The following is a 19,848-nucleotide window of genomic DNA, read 5'->3' as shown; positions in this document are numbered from 1 at the left end:
TAAAGTTATAAACTTAATAATTCTTTATTTGGCCATTATTATATTTATTTATTATAATTAAATAGATTTTCGAATAACACGATACATGCCCACAACCATGTTACAATCCGTGTCCATAACCGGTTTAGGTTATTGAATAACTATAGGTTAGTAACTGGTCTCTTGTTTTTACGATTTCACCAGTTATTTTATCAGGATTTTTACCCCTTTTCTTCTAAGCAATAACCGGTTAATCGATTGTTGCAACTTTTAAAAAATAGCCATTTGTAGCTGTTGGAATTCGGTTTTTTTTTTGCCCATTTTGGCCTTCAAGGTTTGTACTTTGTATAAGTAGGTAATGGGTGTTTTGGTTTAATCACACAAATTGAATTCTCTAGGGCTCAAAAACACAAAAACCGCAAAAGCACTCACAAAAGACACGTGTCAAAACAATCAAAATCACAAATGGCTAACTCAAGTGCTCAAGGTTCTTTTAAAGTTGGTGCTTCCTCGAGTAAAGTAACAGTGCTGAGGATCATACAAACCAGGAACCAAAAGATTTGGTCAAACGTGAGTATGTGAAATGTCCAACGGTAGTCAAAGGGCTCAACACAATGGTTATAGTTCATTTCTAAACACACAGTCCAAACTCCACTTTGAAAGCAAATTTGAAAAAACATTGCAAGTTGTTAAAAAGGCTCCGGCTCATGGTCAATGGGTCGACCTTCTCGTTTTTATGGGCCTAATGGGCCGCTCTCTTTGGTCATGTTCGACCTTGACCTTACATCGGTCTCTTTCTAACTGACAGTTTTTCTTTGGTTGTTGACGTGTGACAAGTGTTTAACGCTTGACATTGGATATCGTCATATTATTAATTTATATTTTCATTCTCTCAGAATTTAGGTTATTCAACCGAATTCTAATTTCTCAGTTTAAAAAACTTCAAATTCGAATGATCCAAACAACCTGGAACCGAGCTCACAATGATCCCTTTTAACCATGTTCCCTTGTTTTTAATTCCAACTTAATGACATGTTTTTGTTCTTCTAAACCTGTTGACTGAAATAGTTTACATCAACGCCAGAGCTTAGCAACGTACAATCAACCATGCACATAGTACAACACATAACTAAACCAACTGCCAAACAACACTGAAGCAAAACATCAAAGTTGCAGGATGACATTATGAGTATTCTCAAAACTCAAACACCAACTACATAACTAATTGCAGTAACCAAAGTATTTAACGATCAAGTACAAATGACCGAAACAAACATATAAAGAATAGAATCCAAGACACTCTTATTTTTTGTTTTTCTTTTCAAAATCTAAGTGGATGTTTACCAAAACTAACACATACAAGAACAAAATTAAAGACCTTAAAACTGGGCCGGAGAACCTGGAAGTGTGACTAGAAACGATGGAGACGCACAATGAGGGTTTCGTGTAATAGATCATTGGTTACTACCTTCAGTGATTTGTTTGGTGAGTGAAAGGGCAGAAAGGTAAAAACACAAGGTGTAGGTACCATAACTCTCCATAGTTTATTACAATATAGAGCAGCCCTTTTGACCTTTTCCCTTCTTTTTCTTTGAACTTGGAGGAGCAAGGACAACTTTAATCGCAGCATCGAAAACTCCCTTCACATTCTGACACCATAACAACATATAAGAACACCCTCAGCGGATTGGGTGACAGGCTCATAGGTCTGGTTAGTGGATATCAGTGGATTGCGTAACGGGTCAAAATAGGTTTGGGTCAGGCCAATCCACCGGAGCTTGTTTGCCTTTCTTTGTTAACCTCCATGCATAGTTAGTGTCTTTTTGCAACAATATTATATACAGTAACTAGAATTTTGACCCATGCCATGCGCTGTGGCAGCAAAGTCACATTTGTGACTTCGTTACATGCGTAACGAACCTGACATTACACGTTTTTTTACTTTGTTACACATGTTACATTCATGACATTAACGTCATTAGACGTAGATAAGTATGTCTCGGACGTTGCGGTGTAAAGTCGTAAAGGTAATTTAGACACTAACGTGTCAGGCATAGATAAAAAAAAGTATAATAATATGTCGCATGTTGCGGTGTAAAGTCGTAAAAGTAATTTAAACAAAAGGAGGTGTCAAGTTATCAGGTAGAAAAGGTTGCAGGGTCAAAGTTGTCAATTATCAAAAGTTAGAAGTGAATGTGTTGGGTTAATAGTGAATGTTGTCAAAAGTTTAAGGGTTAATGAATGTTGTTAAAAGTTGAGGGTTAGTATGTAAATGTTGTCAAAAGTTGAGGGTAAAAAGAGACAGGTTGTCAAAAGTTGAGGGTTAATAATAATATGTGAATGTGTCAAAAGTTAAGGGTTAAAATATAGTAAATAATTTGATTGTTTTTTTCCTGAGATGATCTAGGAGGTGTTACACTCTTTAAATATATTTAAGACAATTTGCGACCCGTTTCCATTTTAGCCAAATCAACCCATGTACCCGTAAATGTTTTGCGATTGTCACCTCTACATGACATTAAGCGTACCTCTTGTGTTTTTGCGCTACATTCAATGTACGTAGGAGCTCCAATCGTCTTCCTTAATTCTTCTCCCTATAATAACTCCAAAAAGATGCACATTAAGTGTATTCTAGTAATTTACTATATAATCTATGTGACAATGAATAGAGTATTAGTTTAGTAGTAACAATCTTTACCTGAGCAGTTGTAATGGGGCTTGCATTGGGATGGTCAGCGAAGAACTGCTTATCATCCCGAAGATCTAAAACCAACCAACATCCAAATTCATCATTTCATTAACTTTTGTTCATAACAACGCCACGACAAGATGAAAAGACGCAGTTTGACTATCAAATACAATGTTAATAGAACTAACCGATTTTGGTTCCAACAAGGACGATCGGGACTCCTGGGGCATAATGCTTCAATTCTGGAATCCACTGAGAGCAGAAAAGACGAATGAGAAAAACGAATGAGAAAAATGTGAATGAGAAAAACACGCGGGGCCTCACCTTCTTGGAGACGTTTTCGTAACTGGCCTTGCTAATGAGAGAAAACGCCAAAATGAAAACATCAGCCCCGCGATAACTCAACGGTCTCAATCTGTTATAATCTTCCTGTCCTGTTAATCAGAACGTCGATTTCACACTTAAAACGAGTATGTCAAAGTTCACTTACACACAAGTGATTAATAACATTTCAGAAGGTTACCAGCAGTGTCCCACAATCCTAGATTGACAGTGTTGCCGTTGACAACGACATTTGCACTGAAATTATCAAATACAGTCGGCACATAATCCTGTTTAGAACACAATGGAACTCAAAATTAACTCCGATATTAGCAAATAATTCTTTATGTAAAAGTCGATTCAACTGAGACAAACACAATGATTTGTGTGTGTCTTTGGTAACATTTCTATCATGAAACCAATTATGTTGATCAAACAATAACCTAATTGAACTGTGAGGCTTCTTCTCCACAATTAATATACAGTGATTAAGGACCACCATACAAAACTACATCAGCACACCCAGGGGTGTGAATGAGCTGAGCTGAGCCGAGCCCGAGCTCGTCTACGCTCCACGTTTAATTTATAAGACCTCAAGTTCGGCTCGTCTCAAGCTCCATTTAGCAAGCCGGTCTCTAGTAGCGCTCCCGAGTGGCCTAGCTCGTTTACGCTCCTAATTTCACCAATTGTTTCTTAGAATTAAGTTGGTAAACGAGCTGAGCCAGGGTGGGATCCAGCAAGACTCATTCATCTTAACGAGCTGAAATGTTGAGCTTGAGCATGAAAAAAAATCGAGCCACCTAGTTTATTTGAAAAGAATATAGAGTAAATTACTTTTCGAGTCCCTCTGTTTTAGTGGTTTTAACCACTTAAGTCCTGTTGGGTTCGTAGGCTTTAGGGTAGCCGGCCCTAATTAGGGTTAGCATGCCCTAGTTAGGGTTAGCCGGCCCTAGTTATTAGGCCCACTTAGTTAACTTGTTGACCAAGTAGGAAACCCTAATCTTGTTCTATAAATACCTATTATGTAAAACTGTAATCTGTGTCATTCTGAAAACAGTTGTGAGCATCTAATAAAAGTAAAACCCTAGTTGCAACCCGTGGACGTAGGTCACCTTGACCGCACCACGTAAATTCTCGTGTTCTTTATTTTCTGCTAGTGTGTGTGTGTGTGTTTGTTCCGCTTCCGCTCGAGCCTACTCTGATCCGATACCCCTAACAAGTGGTATCAGAGCCAAAGGTTCAGTAAAATACACGGTTCACACGGTTATCGCAGGAGAAGGAGAGAGCTGGACGAGAGATCTTGATCTGCTGTTGCTGCCGTCGCCGCTGACTTGTTTACGGCCCGTACCTATTCTCTGGTTACGGCTCGTAAGGTCTAGGGTTTGCTGTTGCAGATCTGGTGGTTTTGGGGTGTTTGGCGATTAGGGTTTCGGTTCTTGAACCCTGGTTATTCGCTGGTTTACGCTCGGGTTTGCAGGAGAAGTCGCTGGTTCGGGTACTTCGGGTTTCTGGTTTATTGAAAGTTGCTCAGGTTTCGGTTGCTTAGTTCCTTGTGGTTTTTTCTAGTTTTCTCGTTTGTTATGGCTGAAGACGGGAAGTTCCGAATCGAGAAGTTCAACGGTACTGATTTTGCATGGTGGCGAATGTAAATAGAGGCGTTGCTTGGTGAATGCGATTTGGATGTGGTACTGGAAGAAAAACCTGCTGGAATGGATAAAGCTGCCGAGGCAATTTGGAACTCAAAGGACAAAAAGGCAAGAGGTAAAATTACATTGGCTTTGACGAGGAGCGTTGCATTTAATATCATGAAAGAAACAACTGCTCGTGATATGTTAGAAGCTCTGTCAAATACGTATAAGAAGCCGTCTGCCGGTAATAGGGTGTTCTTGACGAGGGAACTGTTTAATATGAGAATGAACGAAGGCAGTTCAGTTGCTGATCACATTAACGAGGTCAATTCAATTTTGTCCAGGTTAGCAACTGTGGGCATGAAGTTGGATGATGACACTCAGGCTGTGGTTTTGTTATCTTCCTTACCTGATAGTTGGTCAGGATTTGTGACAACGGTCACTGAAACTGCTGGAACTGGAAATTTGAAGTTTGATCGGGTCCGGGATAGTGTTTTGGGTGAAGACGTTCGCCGGAGGAACACTAGTGGAGGATCTACTTCTGGTATGCTCAGTGTTAGCAGGGGAAAAGGTAATAACAAAAGCAGTGGGAGTCGTGGGAAAAGCTTGTCTAAAGCTGGGAAGAATGTGAGGTGCTGGAACTGTGGTGAAAAGGGGCATGTTAAAAACGAGTGTCCTGATCCTAAGAAAGAGGATGGTAGCCAGCATGTAAACAGTGTTGTGTCAGATGAATCTGACGGTGACGTACTGGTTTGCTGTGAAGAGTCTATAGATTCTTGGGCTATGGATTCTGGTTCTTCGTTTCACGCCATGCACAGCGGGGAGACGATGGTGAATCTGAAAAAAGAAGACTTTGGAAAGGTACGATTAGCTAACGGTCATGTTCTTAATGTTACGGGTATGGGAGATGTCGATCTGAAGACTCCACTGGGCACTACATGGAACTTAAAGAACGTCAGGGTAATTCCAGGTTTAACGAAGAAACTTATTTCTGTTAGTCAACTGGATAAACAGGGACTAGATGTTAAGTTCGGTGGTGGGAAGTGGAAGGTGATTGATGGAAATCTTGTTGTTGCATGTGGGAGGAGACGAGGATCGTTGTATCTAGTTGAGATACCTGTTGAGGGAGTAGCCGTCCCTGTACAACATAAAGTCTGGTTCACTGAATCTAGTAAGCGGAAGAGGGTTCAATTTGCGAACTTGAATCCTGGTGCTTTGGGGATGTCAGTTGAATGTGGTCGGGGGTCTAAGTTTAAGCCAGTCAGGGGATTTGGTGATAGTGGGAGCATGGGTCGTGTTCCGGGTACAATCACAAAGAACCGTTGGGTTTTGAAGACGAAGATTCCGACTGAAGAAAAAAGCTCTCCTGGAAATAGTTTGCAAAATGTGGAGAGTGGTATTAATTCTCGGTGTATCTCTGAAGCTGGTGGATCGTGCAAGCCGGTTGAGATAGAGAATGGGTCTGATAAGACTGTTGGGTTGGAGCTTGTGGGAGCTTCAACTGGTCTCTCGGGTACTTGATGAGAGGTGTGGTTGCAACTAGGTGGCTTGGATGTGACTGAAGTCTTAGCTTGTTCTTGGAACTGGAGGCTGGGAAGACTTGAACGTAAAGATTACTGAAATTACTGGTGATGAGTTTCTTGGATGCACTTTGTGGACTATGCAAAGCCTCCGAGTGGGAGATTGTTGGGTTCGTAGGCTTTAGGGTAGCCGGCCCTAATTAGGGTTAGCATGCCCTAGTTAGGGTTAGCCAGCCCTAGTTATTAGGCCCACTTAGTTAACTTGTTGACCAAGTAGGAAACCCTAATCTTGTTCTATAAATACCTATTATGTAAAACTGTAATCTGTGTCATTCTGAAAACAGTTGTGAGCATCTAATAAAAGTAAAACCCTAGTTGCAACCCGTGGACGTAGGTCACCTTGACCGAACCACGTAAATTCTCGTGTTCTTTATTTTCTGCTAGTGTGTGTGTGTGTTTGTTCCGCTTCCGCTCGAGCCTACTCTGATCCGATACCCCTAACAAAGTCCAAAATCAAAAAGTTAAACACCCAAGTCCCTGACCACTCATTTTATAATGTTTTGAGTCCAATTTTGTTTAATTTATAACGTAATTTACTCAAGAAATTGGACTCAAAAGGTTAAAAAAAATGTGTCTAGGGACTCAGGGCGTTAAATATTCTGATATTGAACTCAAATGGTTAAAACCACTAAAATACTGGACTCAAAAAGTAATTTACTCAAGAATATATATACCTTTGTATTTTTCCACATCAGTATATATAAAAAAAATAATTTTATACATATATAAACCAAATAATTTTTAATTTATATATATTCTTTAATCTGGGTGAGCCAAACCAAACGCAATAAGCGAGTTTCAAGCCGTGAGTTTTTTTTTAAACAAATTCTAATAAAATTATACAGAACTTTTGAAAAAAAAAAATATCGAAAATTGAGATAAACAGGAAACCGATCCATAAGCCAGATAGATCAGATCAGAAGGTGAAAATAATGAAAATCATAATAATAATAATAAGAATAAGAATAAAAATGATGACCGTAGGGAAAGAATTGCTGGTGTAGGAGATCAACAAGCATGTCTTCCCAACAGCTCCATCACCAACCGTCACGCACTTTATGAAACTCGAAGCGCTCATATTTCCTCAGATCTTCTTCAATTCTCAGAAGACCTGATCCTGGTTAATTTATCTTCTGTTAATCCGACGTCGTTTGTTTGTTGGTGAAATCGGACAAAGTTTAGGGTTTTCAGGGAGAGAGAGAGAAAATGAAAAATGGTATGAAGAAGAAAGAAGTTGGTGATGAATGGAGAGGAGTAGCCCTAATTTAGCCGCGAAACAATGCCGTTGAGTCGTTTTCTGCGTGGTGGAGATCAACTATCTCCTTCTCTTCTGTTTAAATATTCTAAATTCGATTTTTTTTTATTTATTTAATATATTTGGTTTGTATTAAACTGGTATTTTGACCCGTTTACGCCGTCAAAACTTAAAGTAACGTGAGTTTGTATTGTTAAATATTTGGCCCGACTTGTTTTCGAACAAAACTTATTTTAAAATATAGACCAACTGAAAACATATATAAAAATAAACATGAAAACGTATTATATTTGACTCACGAACATACATATTAGCACGGAAAACTCAAGAGAATCAAATCACATTTTACAAAAATTTTATACAGCTAAAGGGTGTAAATAATAATACTGAACGTTGAAGAGTACAAAAAGAAAAAAAGCAAGAAAATAAAAAAGAAAGAAAAATTCTTGATTTGATTGTTCTTAAGTAAAACACATTTGTGGAAATGTTATAGAGGATAATGTTATGTAAAAAACCCCATTTACTTAGAAAACTTAGGAAACCTTACTTGTGGCCTATATTAATCCACGTTGCCATAGTCCATTGTTAATCCTTTTTGCTCTCAAGGTTATATCAGTAATTTCCCAACCAAAGTTATTTTCCCAATTTGATTTGACATGATCATTTAATGCCAATCAACTCATGTGTTCAAATCAGCCACCTCATATTTCTTTTACCCTATTTCATTTCATTTTAATTTATATCTTCTTTTAACAGAAAGAGAAAGTGCATATTTCATCTTCTCCTCCAAATTATCATTTCTCCATTAATGGCCATGGAGACAAATCCACCAACCTCCGAGTTAATGTCACCGGTCCATAGTTTCCCCAACAGGTTCATTGACAACGATGAAGAACGAAGTGAAGAACGAAAATCAGATCGATCAATCCCTGATGAAGAACGTGGTTTTGTGATGAAGATGTTAATATATGAAGTCTGATCCACGTGTAAACCCCTTCCAGATCTTGTTCCATTCCTTTTAGATCTCCTTTGTCCACATGTTTTTAAGAAAGTTGTTACAGATTTGGATATTTGTGAGTTTTTTCCACTTTTTTTTGTTTATATAAAATATGATTTGTATATGTTGTTTTAGATCTTGATATTTGTGAGTTTTTTACACTCTTTTAGTTTTATGCAACATATGTTTTCATATATGTTTGATTCTGGGTATTTCGTATGGATTTTTCTGATTTTGTGGAGTTTATGTTAGTTGATAACTTGAGCATGTAGGTATGAACTTTAGAAAGATGATTATAATTTACTGTTCTACTATTTTACACTTAAATATTGAACCAAAAATATTTAATTTAAAATTGATATAGGTATGGACTTTATAAGATGATATTCAACATCTGGCTCCATTTTTTACACTTAAAATATCAAAAATTATTCATAAAACCTGGTTGTTAATAGGTTTTTGTGTAATGGCTGTTTTAGAGATGAAACATGATTTTTTTTGTTAAAATGGTTCTTAAAAGGGGTAAATGTTTATGTAATTTACAGGTTTTTATTTTTGTGTTACAGCACAACACAAATAACACGTGTTATAGCAAACGTTGGTTTCGTCAAACGTGGATCAGATGCTCAAGGATCATGACTATGTTTATGTTACAGCACAACACAACTAACACGTGTTATAGTTTGAACTTCTCGGACATGCATGTGTTACATGTGACATGAAACCCATGTACAACATAACACGTGTTACGTGAGACATGAAAACACATTTTTATAACTTCCATGGCATACGCACACCCACATGTTTACAAACCGTTTCAAGACCGACCCAAACAATAAAGCAAGGGTAGCCGCTGAAAAGCTAAGGCAGCAAAGGTAGCCCCTGAAAAGCTAAGGCAGACTGTCAAAGGAATCTCCACCATTTTTCTTAGTGCTATGTATTTTCGTTTACTAGTAATATGTATTTTGAGACTCTTATTGTTTTGTCTAGTACATGATGTTAAAACGGTATGGACTTAACACATTATGGAAGCCTTAACACACGTTATAAAAGAGACTTAACATACGTTATATCAGGTATACTATGTTGTTATTAAGTTACTATTGGAGTTTATGCATCCATTCTAGAAGTTTTAACACATATTAATTACTATTGGAGTTTACTATTGGACTTAACACATTCTGGAAGTCTTAACACACTATTGGAGTTTATGCATCCATTCTGGAAGTCTTAAAACATGTTATAATAGAGGCTTAACACACGTTATATCAGGTTTACTCTGTTGTTATTAAGTTACTATTGGAGTTTATGCATCTATTATGGAAGTCTTAACACATGTTATAATAGATGCTTAACACATGTTATATATTTCAGTCGCTTAATACATGTTACAGTATGTATATAAACATCATGGTGTTTTGGAAACCACTAGCTTATACATGACACAATGTTAGGTTAAACCAAGATTATAACAGAGGCTTAACACATTTTATCCCAGGTATACATGACACCATGTTAGGTTAAACCAAGATTATAACAGAGGCTTAACACATTGTAAACCACTAGCTTATACATGAATACATGTCAGGTTACAAAAAGATTATAACAGTGGCTTAACACATGTTATACATTCCAAAATGTGCAAAACAAATGACCCTTTTCATATTATACCGGTACATGTGTTACCATAAATGGCTCGTTTCATATTACACGTTACATACTAACTTGTACATTTATTACTTGTACAAGTTTTACGCTCAGTACCCACATTATCGGATATTTTAAACACCAACAAAAATAAAATAGATATTACTTGTTTTTTTAATTAACAAAAGGTTAATACATGTTATATATCATTCTAACAGGGGCTTAACACATGTTATACTTGAACACATGTCAGGTTTACATCATGGTGTTCTGTTACAGCATGAACCACTAACACATATTATAAATGAACGAATACTTCTTTCCCAAAGGATGTGACTTATTCAATGTCCCCGCATTAACGTCGCCTACATACATCCAGCTTGTCAATTGAATATCTTTTATGGATCTGTTTCTGTAAATCAACACACATTATATATCATTCTAACAGGTGCTTAACACATGTCTCTGTAAATCAAGCAACCCAACAAAAAAAATATTGTTAAGATCAAAAGCCCCAAACAAGCAACCAAACCAACAAAAAAAACCCGTTCAAAATCTCATCCTAAAGTTTTGGATTCATTTAAAATACATTAACATTAACCATTACTAGAACACACATTAACTTCTCCTACATCCATCCAGCTTCTCAATTGAATATCTTTATGAGTTTGTTTCTGTAAATCAACACACGTTATATAACATTATAACAGGGGGGCTTAACACGTGTTATGGGCCTGAGTCTGTGAATCAAGTAACCAAACAAAAAAAAAACACTTACTGTTCAGATCAAAAACCCAAACAAGCAACTCAAACCAACAAAAAAACAGCTACTGTTAAGATCAAAAGCCCCTAACAAGCAACTAAACCAACAAAAAAACCCGTTCAAAATCTCATCCTAAAGTTTTTGATTTATTTAAAATACATTAACATTAACCATGGATACCCCATTAACCAATACTAAAACACTTTCAGCACACAAAAACATATTAACAACCATTTCAAAAAAAAATCAAGTGTGAAATGATATTTCAAGAACACTTACCGGATCTATACCCGTCCGATAAACACGAAGAAGATCTTCAAACCTTCTTCTCACACACACACTCGTGCGTGTGTCTTTGTGATAAAGATTGTTGTTTCTCTATCTAAAACATCAACTTTCTCTCTCTAAAAACATTCATCTTGTCACCGCTCTTCTCACACACACACTCGTGCGTGTGTCTTTGTGATTTTTTCAGACCACATGACGCTAAAATTATCTTCAAATGAAGATCACCATTGAAGGATCACCATTGAAGATCATGAAGCTTTCTTCTTTTCAATGATAAAGAAAGAGGAGAGAGATAATAGTTAATTGAAAGATTTGACTAGAAGAAAGAGGAGAGAGATTATGACACAAGTGGCTTTTTGTTTTCAAATGTGTATGTTGACTTCCGAAAATGCCCTTCGATGGTACTAAATGGCAGTACTTTTTATTTCTTTTTAATTTTATTCATACCAAAATAATCATAGCCATTGATCAAGTTTAGTGTAAGTTAATCAATGGTTCACAGAGGGTTTCCATAGTTTTCTTAAAAAGATAAGGTTTCTTATATAACCAATCCCATGTTATAGATATAATTATATATATAATTTGGTAAAGAACTAAATACAATATAAAACTTTATAAAATATATATCTTTTAAATATCGTATTTTGTAAAATAAGAATAGTGAATATTTTTTTTAATTTAATATAATTATAAAACTATAGATATAACAACAATCCAATAAATAACACTTTTTACATGGACTAATAGACTAAAGAGGGTAGGATTTAAACAAACATTAACTTTATCCTTATGGATAGAAGATTGTTTTCAAAGAGACTTCGAGCTCGAAAAACAACAAAACAACAAGAGAGAGAGAGAGAGAGTAACATACGGGAACGACAACAAGGTAGTGTTTGGTATGCAGGAATGAGAGGCGTAATGGAATGGACCATTACGAGGAAATGAAGAAAAGGTGTTTGGTTAGTTAATGGAATGGAATCACCCATTACATAAGGCATTCCAGTCCCTCAAAATCATTCCATCATCCCCCATGTTTTTTTTTTCATTTCATCCCCTTTTGCACCATTCATTAACAACACCACAAGCCACCACCATCGACACCACCCACCATCACCACCCACTACCACTGCCACCACCCACCAGTCGCTGCTACCCGCCACCGCCGCTACCCCGATGGCTACCGTCGCCGCCGCCACCCACCCGCCACCATTGCCACCACCACCTTCGCCCCCACCAACCCCACTGACACCCACTGTTGCTACCCACTGCCATCGCCACCACCCATCACCGCCACCTATCACCACCCACAATCACCGCCACCAACCACCACCAGTCACCACCGATTTTATTTCTTCATCTTTTCTTGCTTGCCTACCAAACAATACACTATAATAATTCATTCTAGTCTCACATGGTAACCAAACGAGACATGGAATGGTAATGATCAATTGCATTCCCTCGTACATTCCATTACCCCGTTCATTCCATTCCCTCGTTTATTCCATTACCCCATACCAAACAGACCCCAAGTTTATTGGATTTAAATAATCCTAACTTTGACATATTGGTCGCTAACTGTCACACCCCGAATTCCGGTGGGCCCGGGCAGTGGGGTTTATTTGGATAACAGTTTCACAATTTGTAGCGGAAGTAGGGAGTAAAATACAAGTATTTAAAAGCTTGAAATTATATTTAAAATTTATAACATTTTGTTCGGTACAAAGTATCCCACAAGACAGGATTAAAATAAAAAAGGCTTAAGACATCATACGTCTTTAGCCATGGAGTCGAAAATTCCAAAACTTGTGGCCGAACTGTATCCAGCCTACTAATGAGGTTCGCCACATGCGGTTAATTTTTAAAAATATGTCAGCTTTCATTGGTAAATACTATTAACCGACACATTTTGAAAACTATTTTAAAAAGATTTTTATTTAGAGATTCGTTAGGATAATTTCTTGTTACCGAATTATAGGCTTGTCGTACATTTGAGAACCAATATTATAACCATTATGTGATCAATATACACACCAAAATATTTGTGTATGTCAGGTGTATGTCTACACCCTGCACTTAATGGCCATTTACAATTTAATGAATCGGGACGTCCGGATACGGTACTATTAACCCCCAAATGTTTAATTCGTTATCAAGCATAACGGATTAAAACGAATACCCACATCTGTAAGCATTTTCCCATTTGCAATACCCGTACCAAGTGGCATTTGACATATCCCAAGTTTTATAAAAAAAATGGCTAAAAGGTATTTACCTTTGCTAGTTGCCTAAAATAGTGTATTTGGTTCTCGTAGCAAAGACGTATTCAAACTTTATTAATCTTAGGTGTGATTATCCGGAAGGCTCTATAGTCCGGAATAAACAAAATATTATCCGTTAGAATGTTTACGGGTCATTTGTAAGTCTTTTGACTTTGACCGGTTAACTTTAGAATAACGCCCGGTTTCGCTAGATTAAGCGTTACTTGATAGAATGTGGTTTATACCCGTACGAGCGAGGGGTCTTGTGTGATATGGGTATTTAACCAAAAATTCTGATTTGGAAAGGTTTTGAAAGCATTTGACCCGTTTCAACTAGTTTATATGGTTTATGTCCTTATAACTAGTCGTACGCGTATAAATGGGTTCGACTGAGTGATCGAATATGTTTGACGGGTCCAACATATTTAAATACATCTTATAGCATTATACCTTTTGTCTTAAGGTCAGAATATGGTTTATATAGGCTTAGAGTCATTTTATTTGATTTACACAAAAGGGCATTTTTTTACTTTTTATTGAATATAGTTTGACTCGTCATTTAACCTAATCAATGTGATGATCAGATGGTATAATTGCAGAGAATTAATACCTTCATTATAACGATCATGTTGCTGGTTTTAAACATATTTTAGGTTGTCCAAACGGATCAGAACGAAAAGTCAAAGCAAAAGTCAACTACTTGACTTTCGAATGGAATTGAATGCTAATACTGAAAAATTAACTAAAGGAGAGGACTTACTGAATTTGAAACCTACTGAAGATCTCAGAGATCAAGTTCTAACTCCAAGGATTGCTCCTCAAGGAAGTTTTTAGAGTGAATGTGAAGTGGTGTGAGTGAATTATGCACTTATACACCTATTTATACTAATCCTCAAGTCCCCAAATCATGACAAGTGTGATCAGGAGTGTCAGGAGAAGGATTAGTAGCATTCCAGGTGTTCAGAAGAGAAGAAGTGTGGCAAAAATCGTGATTAGGTGGCACAAGAAGCAGGGTGTTGCTGCCAGCTGCAGTTTTGCTATATGCACACCTCTTACGGACCTTAAGAGGTGAAGCCTTACGGTCCGTAAGGACCTCTGGCGCGCACCTTTTTAAACATCCTTACGGGCCGTAAGGGTAGTCGTGATACGGTCCGTAAGGGGTCTCCTGGAAACAATATTTTTGCCCTTTTAACCTTTTTAGCCCCTAAACTGTTATGAATGTCCCCTTTTTGACATTTTTGGTCTCTCTCCTTCAACATATCTGAAATATGTGGAGAGTTTGGACACATGTCACGCTAGGATTCAATACAATTATTCAGGTTGTTACAGTATCAGTCCCAACTTAAGAAATTGTTGAGGATAGTCTCTCTCAACTTTCAAACCTAATTTCTTTCATTGAGCCTTTTTTAACTGAGGTCTAACTCCCTTAGTTTTTTTGTTGATGTGGGTGTTTATGTGGCACAAAGACTTAGTTATTTGCTAATACAGTTGCTTACGTGGCACAAGAACATTAATACCACCCATCAACACTACCACCATCAGCCACCACCGTCACTACCTACCATCAGCCACCATCTCGACTACCACTACCATCAGCCACCAACCACGACCATCACCATCTCCATCTCTACCTCCAACTACCACCCACCACCGCCATCCCCATCACCACAACCACCACCACCATCCTTTTTTTGTATGTAAAACTAGTCATTCTTTCCGTTCCTGGTATAAAACATAAGATTTGCGAGTTTGAATAAGGCTGATTTTGATTTGCAAGTTTTAATTTGAGTTTGAAAATGGTTAGTTTAGATTTGTAGGTCTTGATATAGGTTGGATAGGTCTTTTGATTTAGGTATGGGGGTTTGATCACACGAACAGGGTTTGAATAGAGGTGATGATGGGTGGTGGTTGATGGCTGATAGTGGTGGTGGTGAGTTGTAGGTGGTGGTGGGTGATGGTGGTGATGGTGGGTGGTGGCTGATGGTGGTGATGGTGGGTGGTGGTGGTGCTGGGTATGGTGGTAGTATTAGTAATTTTTGCCATATAAGCAGGCATATCAACAAATAACTAAGTTTTGTGCCGCATAAGCAACCACATCAGTAAAAAAACTAACGGAGTTAAACCTCAGTTAAAAAACGCTCGATGGAAAAAAGTAGGTTGAAAGTTAGGACTATCCTCAACAATTTCTTTAGTTGGGACTATTGCTAGCCAATATGTCATAATTATGATTATTTAAATCCAACAAAACCTAGAGAATACATACATGAAGACATTCTTCAAATGTATAGTCCCCTGAAGTTTAGAAATATCTAAGCCCCTAAGACCTAACTAAAGCCATAGTGTACCATCCCCTAAAAATCCTTAATCTTACATTTTCATAAATTCCTATCTTGGACCATGTCCTCATAGAGATGCAACTCTGGTAACTCCTGTCTAATTCACTCGTCCGAAGTCAATTTGGGACTGCCTCTATTCCTCATCCCTTCCACAGTGAGAGTTTCCACTTCTGTAACCGGTGTCATCATTTGCCTCCTATTCACATGCCCAAACCATCTCAATCTCCCATCCTTTATCTTATCTGGTATATTAGTCACTCTTAACCTCTCCCTAAGAACCTCATTTCTTATTTGGTCTAACCTCATGTGCCCACACATTCACCTTAGCATCCTCATCTCTGCTACCTCCATCTCGCATGCTTATGTCTTCTTGATGACCCAACAGTCCGTCCCATATAGCATAGCAAGTCTAACTACAACCCTATAAACTTTTCCATTTTTAATTTAGTTAGGAACCTCCTATCACACAATATCCCTAGGCAACTCTAAAGCCCTTGCCCTCTAAAGCTACTCGCCACTCATCTAACCTCTCGTTTAGGCCGTGTTTAGTCTCCACAACTAACACAATATCATTTGTAAAAAGCATGCACCACAGGACTGTCTTTTGAATTGAATTGGACAACTCAGCCAAAACCACCCCAAAAAGAAATGGACTTATTGTAGACCCTTAGTGGAGTCCTATCTCCACAAGGAAGGAATATGGTTCCCCTACCGATACATGAACACTAGTGTTGATCCTACCATACATATCCTTTATAAATAAAATATTATATATGTATTTATTTATTTGATAATACGAATAGTAGATTATACGTGTTTTATGTAAATATCAAAACAACATGTGATATAGTGTAGAGGACCTTGTCCACATCACCTATGCAGAACGACCCCTACCCACCTCTATAATAAACACCCATTTTTTTGGTGTAACCTATTGGTCGATATTAGTTGAATGATTATTCTAACTTTTATTAACCTTTGAAATGATGACACATTAAAGTAATTTGGTACACGAGATATTTTAAAACGTTTTCTAGCACAAGAAACATGGTATTTTGTAGTGGTTGGTGTAGATGTTAACAAATTCATATCAAGCCGACTTATTGGCTTATATCAATTGGTTATTGGATTTTAATAATCCTAAGTTTCACTTGTTGGTCGATAATAATCCCAACTTTAAAAATTCCCTTTAACGATCCTAACTTGTAAAAGATTGGCCCCATTGATCCTTTTCTAATATATAAGAATTTGGCCTCCTTAATAGATTCAAATGCAACTGTAGACTCCTTAATTGATTTAAGTGTACTTATGTTAGAAAAGGATCAATGGGGGCCAGATTCTTACAAGTTGGGATCGTTATTTTTAAAAGTTGATATTATTATCAGCCAACAGGTGAAACTTAGTATTATTAAAATCCAATAACCCTATATCAAAACACTATTTCGTTTATAATTCCTTACTGATCAACGTTACCGTCCCCTATGAAAGCTTCTCGCTAATAAGAAAATGATCACCTTTTCACAAAAAGTAAATTACAAGTTTTGTCCTTTATCTATACATCCTTTTTCAGGCGTTGTCCTTTGGCGCAAAAGTTGACAAGTTTTGTACTTAATGTTTCAAAATCTTGCACGGTATGTCCTTTGAGCCTAACCTAGTTAAATTTTTCTATTTAATCATATTGCACATATAACATCAAAATAAGTCCCCCTGTTCTTTTTCTTTTGCAAAACCACCACCACCGGAAAAGTGTAATCACCAACCACCACCTATTTCATATCTCTCTCTCCCTTTGATACCCCCATCAACTCCCGTTGTCACCGTCGCTTGAAACCCCAGATCACAGAGGTTGATCTCAACAATTAATGCCTACCCACCAACAAAAACACTCTAATTTTTGTAAAATAAACACCTAAAATGATCATTATGCCCTCATTTGAGTGGCATATTACCTGAGTTAACATTGAAATGTTCATGGGTTACATTAAAAGGACACCATCTATATAGAATCTGAAACATAAAGGAAATACGTTGTAATTTCGTTATTTAAAGAACAACGCTTAAAATTTGGTTGAAACTTGATGGACTTAAAATGCAATTTACTCAATATATTAAGTGAATATGACCATTGTGCCCTCTTGTGAGTGGCACGTATTAAGAGTTAACGTAAAAATAGCCGAGTTAGGGCAAAAGGACACCGCTTGATGAGAAAGAATAACATAAAAGACATCCAGTGTAATTTCTTTAGTTAAAGGACAACGCCTACAATTAGGTTTAAACTTAAAGGACTTAAATTGCAATTTACATTATAATTTTGGATAAGTCCCATACAGTATAAGAACAACTAGTTTAAATTATTAAAATCTAATTTGGATTAAACACAAATAAAGGCAGGCCCAATTAATCAAATTGTAAAACAATTAAATAAAAAAGCCCAACAATTAAAACCCATTACAAAATCATAACAATTATCTTGTCGTATCATGCTTATATATATATATATATATATATATATATTCTATAGATACTTACATTATATATATATATATATATATATATATATATATATATATATAGGGAGCAGCTAAAATGAAAACCACCCCCAGTTGTAAGAATATATATATATATATATATATATATATATATATATATATATATATATATATATATATAGGGAGCAACTAAAATGAAAACCACCCCCAGTTGTAAGAACCGCGAGAACCACTTTCCCATGCCAACCAAAAGGGTAGTTAGGTCATTTTGTTTATATGTCATGTCCATGTGTGTCTTGTCTCTTATTAAAAGCATATCCCATCAATTCATTTCATAATTTCTGTAACACACTTTTCTCTCTCTTCATTTCTTCATCTATGATGAAGATCAATCTTCAGCCTTTATCCTAATGAATGAAGATCATCATCTTCAAACAACCACCACACACCCTCATCTCCGGCCCCCTCCCCCCACCACACACGGCTGTTCACCGCCACCCAACCGTTCACTATCCAACCACTGCCCCCAATTCTGGATTTGATGAAGATTTGCGTGGGCAACAGTCACAAAACCACCGCCCAAAAAATCTGATTTGTTATCTTCGGCGGTGGTGGAGTGTTATCTCCGCCCAAAAGCTCCGATTTGATGAAGATTTGAAGGTTTGACCTCTCTCTCTCACCGAGAAGAGAGAAAGAGGACGGCGGTGGGGGGGTGTTGGTGGGGAAGACGATGGTGGGAGGTGGTGGGAGGTGGCGGGGAAGACGGTGATGGGGGTGGGGTGTTCGGGAGTTGGTGCTGGTGGGTTTGTTCTTGTTTGATTTTTGATCAGTGATTTTTGTTTGAATCAGTGAACTATGATTATGTGTTCTTGATGTTTCTGGTGATTTTTGATGTTTGGGGGGTTGATCTGTGTTGATTCGATTTTTGATGTTTGGGGGGTTGATCTGTGTTGATTCCTTTTTTGATGTTTGGGGGGTTGATCTCAGTTGATACAGGTTTGAATCTGTTTTGAATATGTTTGAATGATGTTCTTGTCCCTTTTGAATGTTTAAATCAGTTGAATCCGGTGCCTTATTGAATCTTGAATCGGCAGTGATGATGAAAAAAAACTGACGATGGCGCGACAAGGATGGTGGAGGGTAGGTTTTTGAACCTGCAATCCCACTTTTGCAGCCTCTGATTATCAGAAAATCTGAGCCAAAACTTCGTTTTTTTTCAAGAATCCGCTCGTTCTTTTGATTTTTGTTTGTTTGGGTTTTTTTTAGGGTCGATGATGATAGCAAACTATCTGAGACGTAAAAAAACGTTAACGTAAAATACCGGCGCGTAAAACGTTAAAAAACGTTAACGTAAAAAACCGGCACGTAAAACGTAAATAACGTTGATGTAAAAACAGCGTTAAAAAAGTTAACGTAAAAACCGGGCGCGTAAAACGTTAAAAAAAACCGGGCGCGTAAAACGTAAAAAAGACGTTAACGTAAAAAAAAAATCGGGCGCGTAAAAACGTAAAAAACGTTAACGTAAAACTTTTTTACGTTCCGTAAAAAAACGCTCGTAAAAAAACGGGGCGTAAAAAAAACAGGGCGTAAAACGTTCCGTAAAAAAACGCTGGTAAAA

At 37.2% G+C, this 19,848-nt stretch overlaps 1 protein-coding gene across 1 annotated transcript; it reads right to left on the bottom strand.

Moving 5' to 3' along the window:
* Window positions 1-1,137: 1,137 nt before the first annotated feature.
* On the bottom strand, window positions 1,138-7,524 carry LOC110911970 (rac-like GTP-binding protein ARAC11). Its single transcript, XM_022156629.2, has 7 exons — window positions 7,177-7,524; window positions 3,192-3,279; window positions 2,993-3,102; window positions 2,857-2,920; window positions 2,678-2,742; window positions 2,508-2,573; window positions 1,138-1,628 (listed from the first exon to the last, which is right to left on the bottom strand). The coding sequence occupies exons 1-7, from the start codon at window positions 7,273-7,275 to the stop codon at window positions 1,527-1,529; spliced, it is 594 nt and encodes a 197-aa protein (XP_022012321.1). The 5' UTR covers window positions 7,276-7,524; the 3' UTR covers window positions 1,138-1,526.
* Window positions 7,525-19,848: the final 12,324 nt, after the last annotated feature.

This window comes from Helianthus annuus, chromosome 15 (genome assembly GCF_002127325.2).
Source record: "Helianthus annuus cultivar XRQ/B chromosome 15, HanXRQr2.0-SUNRISE, whole genome shotgun sequence".
Lineage (NCBI taxonomy): Eukaryota > Viridiplantae > Streptophyta > Magnoliopsida > Asterales > Asteraceae > Helianthus > Helianthus annuus.
The sequence above is the reverse complement of the archived record's forward strand: the minus strand, read 5'-3'. Positions and strand labels throughout refer to the sequence as shown.

What these genes read in the sequence shown, in the direction of transcription:
- LOC110911970 (XM_022156629.2), bottom strand. Translation starts at nt 7,275, where the DNA reads ATGAGCGCTTCGAGTTTCATAAAGTGCGTGACGGTTGGTGATGGAGCT. An exon ending in AGGATTGTGGGACACTGCTG is followed by an intron (nt 3,103 to 3,191) that starts GTAACCTTCTGA and finishes TCTGATTAACAG; the next exon opens with GACAGGAAGATTATAACAGA. An exon ending in CCTTGTTGGAACCAAAATCG is followed by an intron (nt 2,743 to 2,856) that starts GTTAGTTCTATT and finishes GGTTGGTTTTAG; the next exon opens with ATCTTCGGGATGATAAGCAG.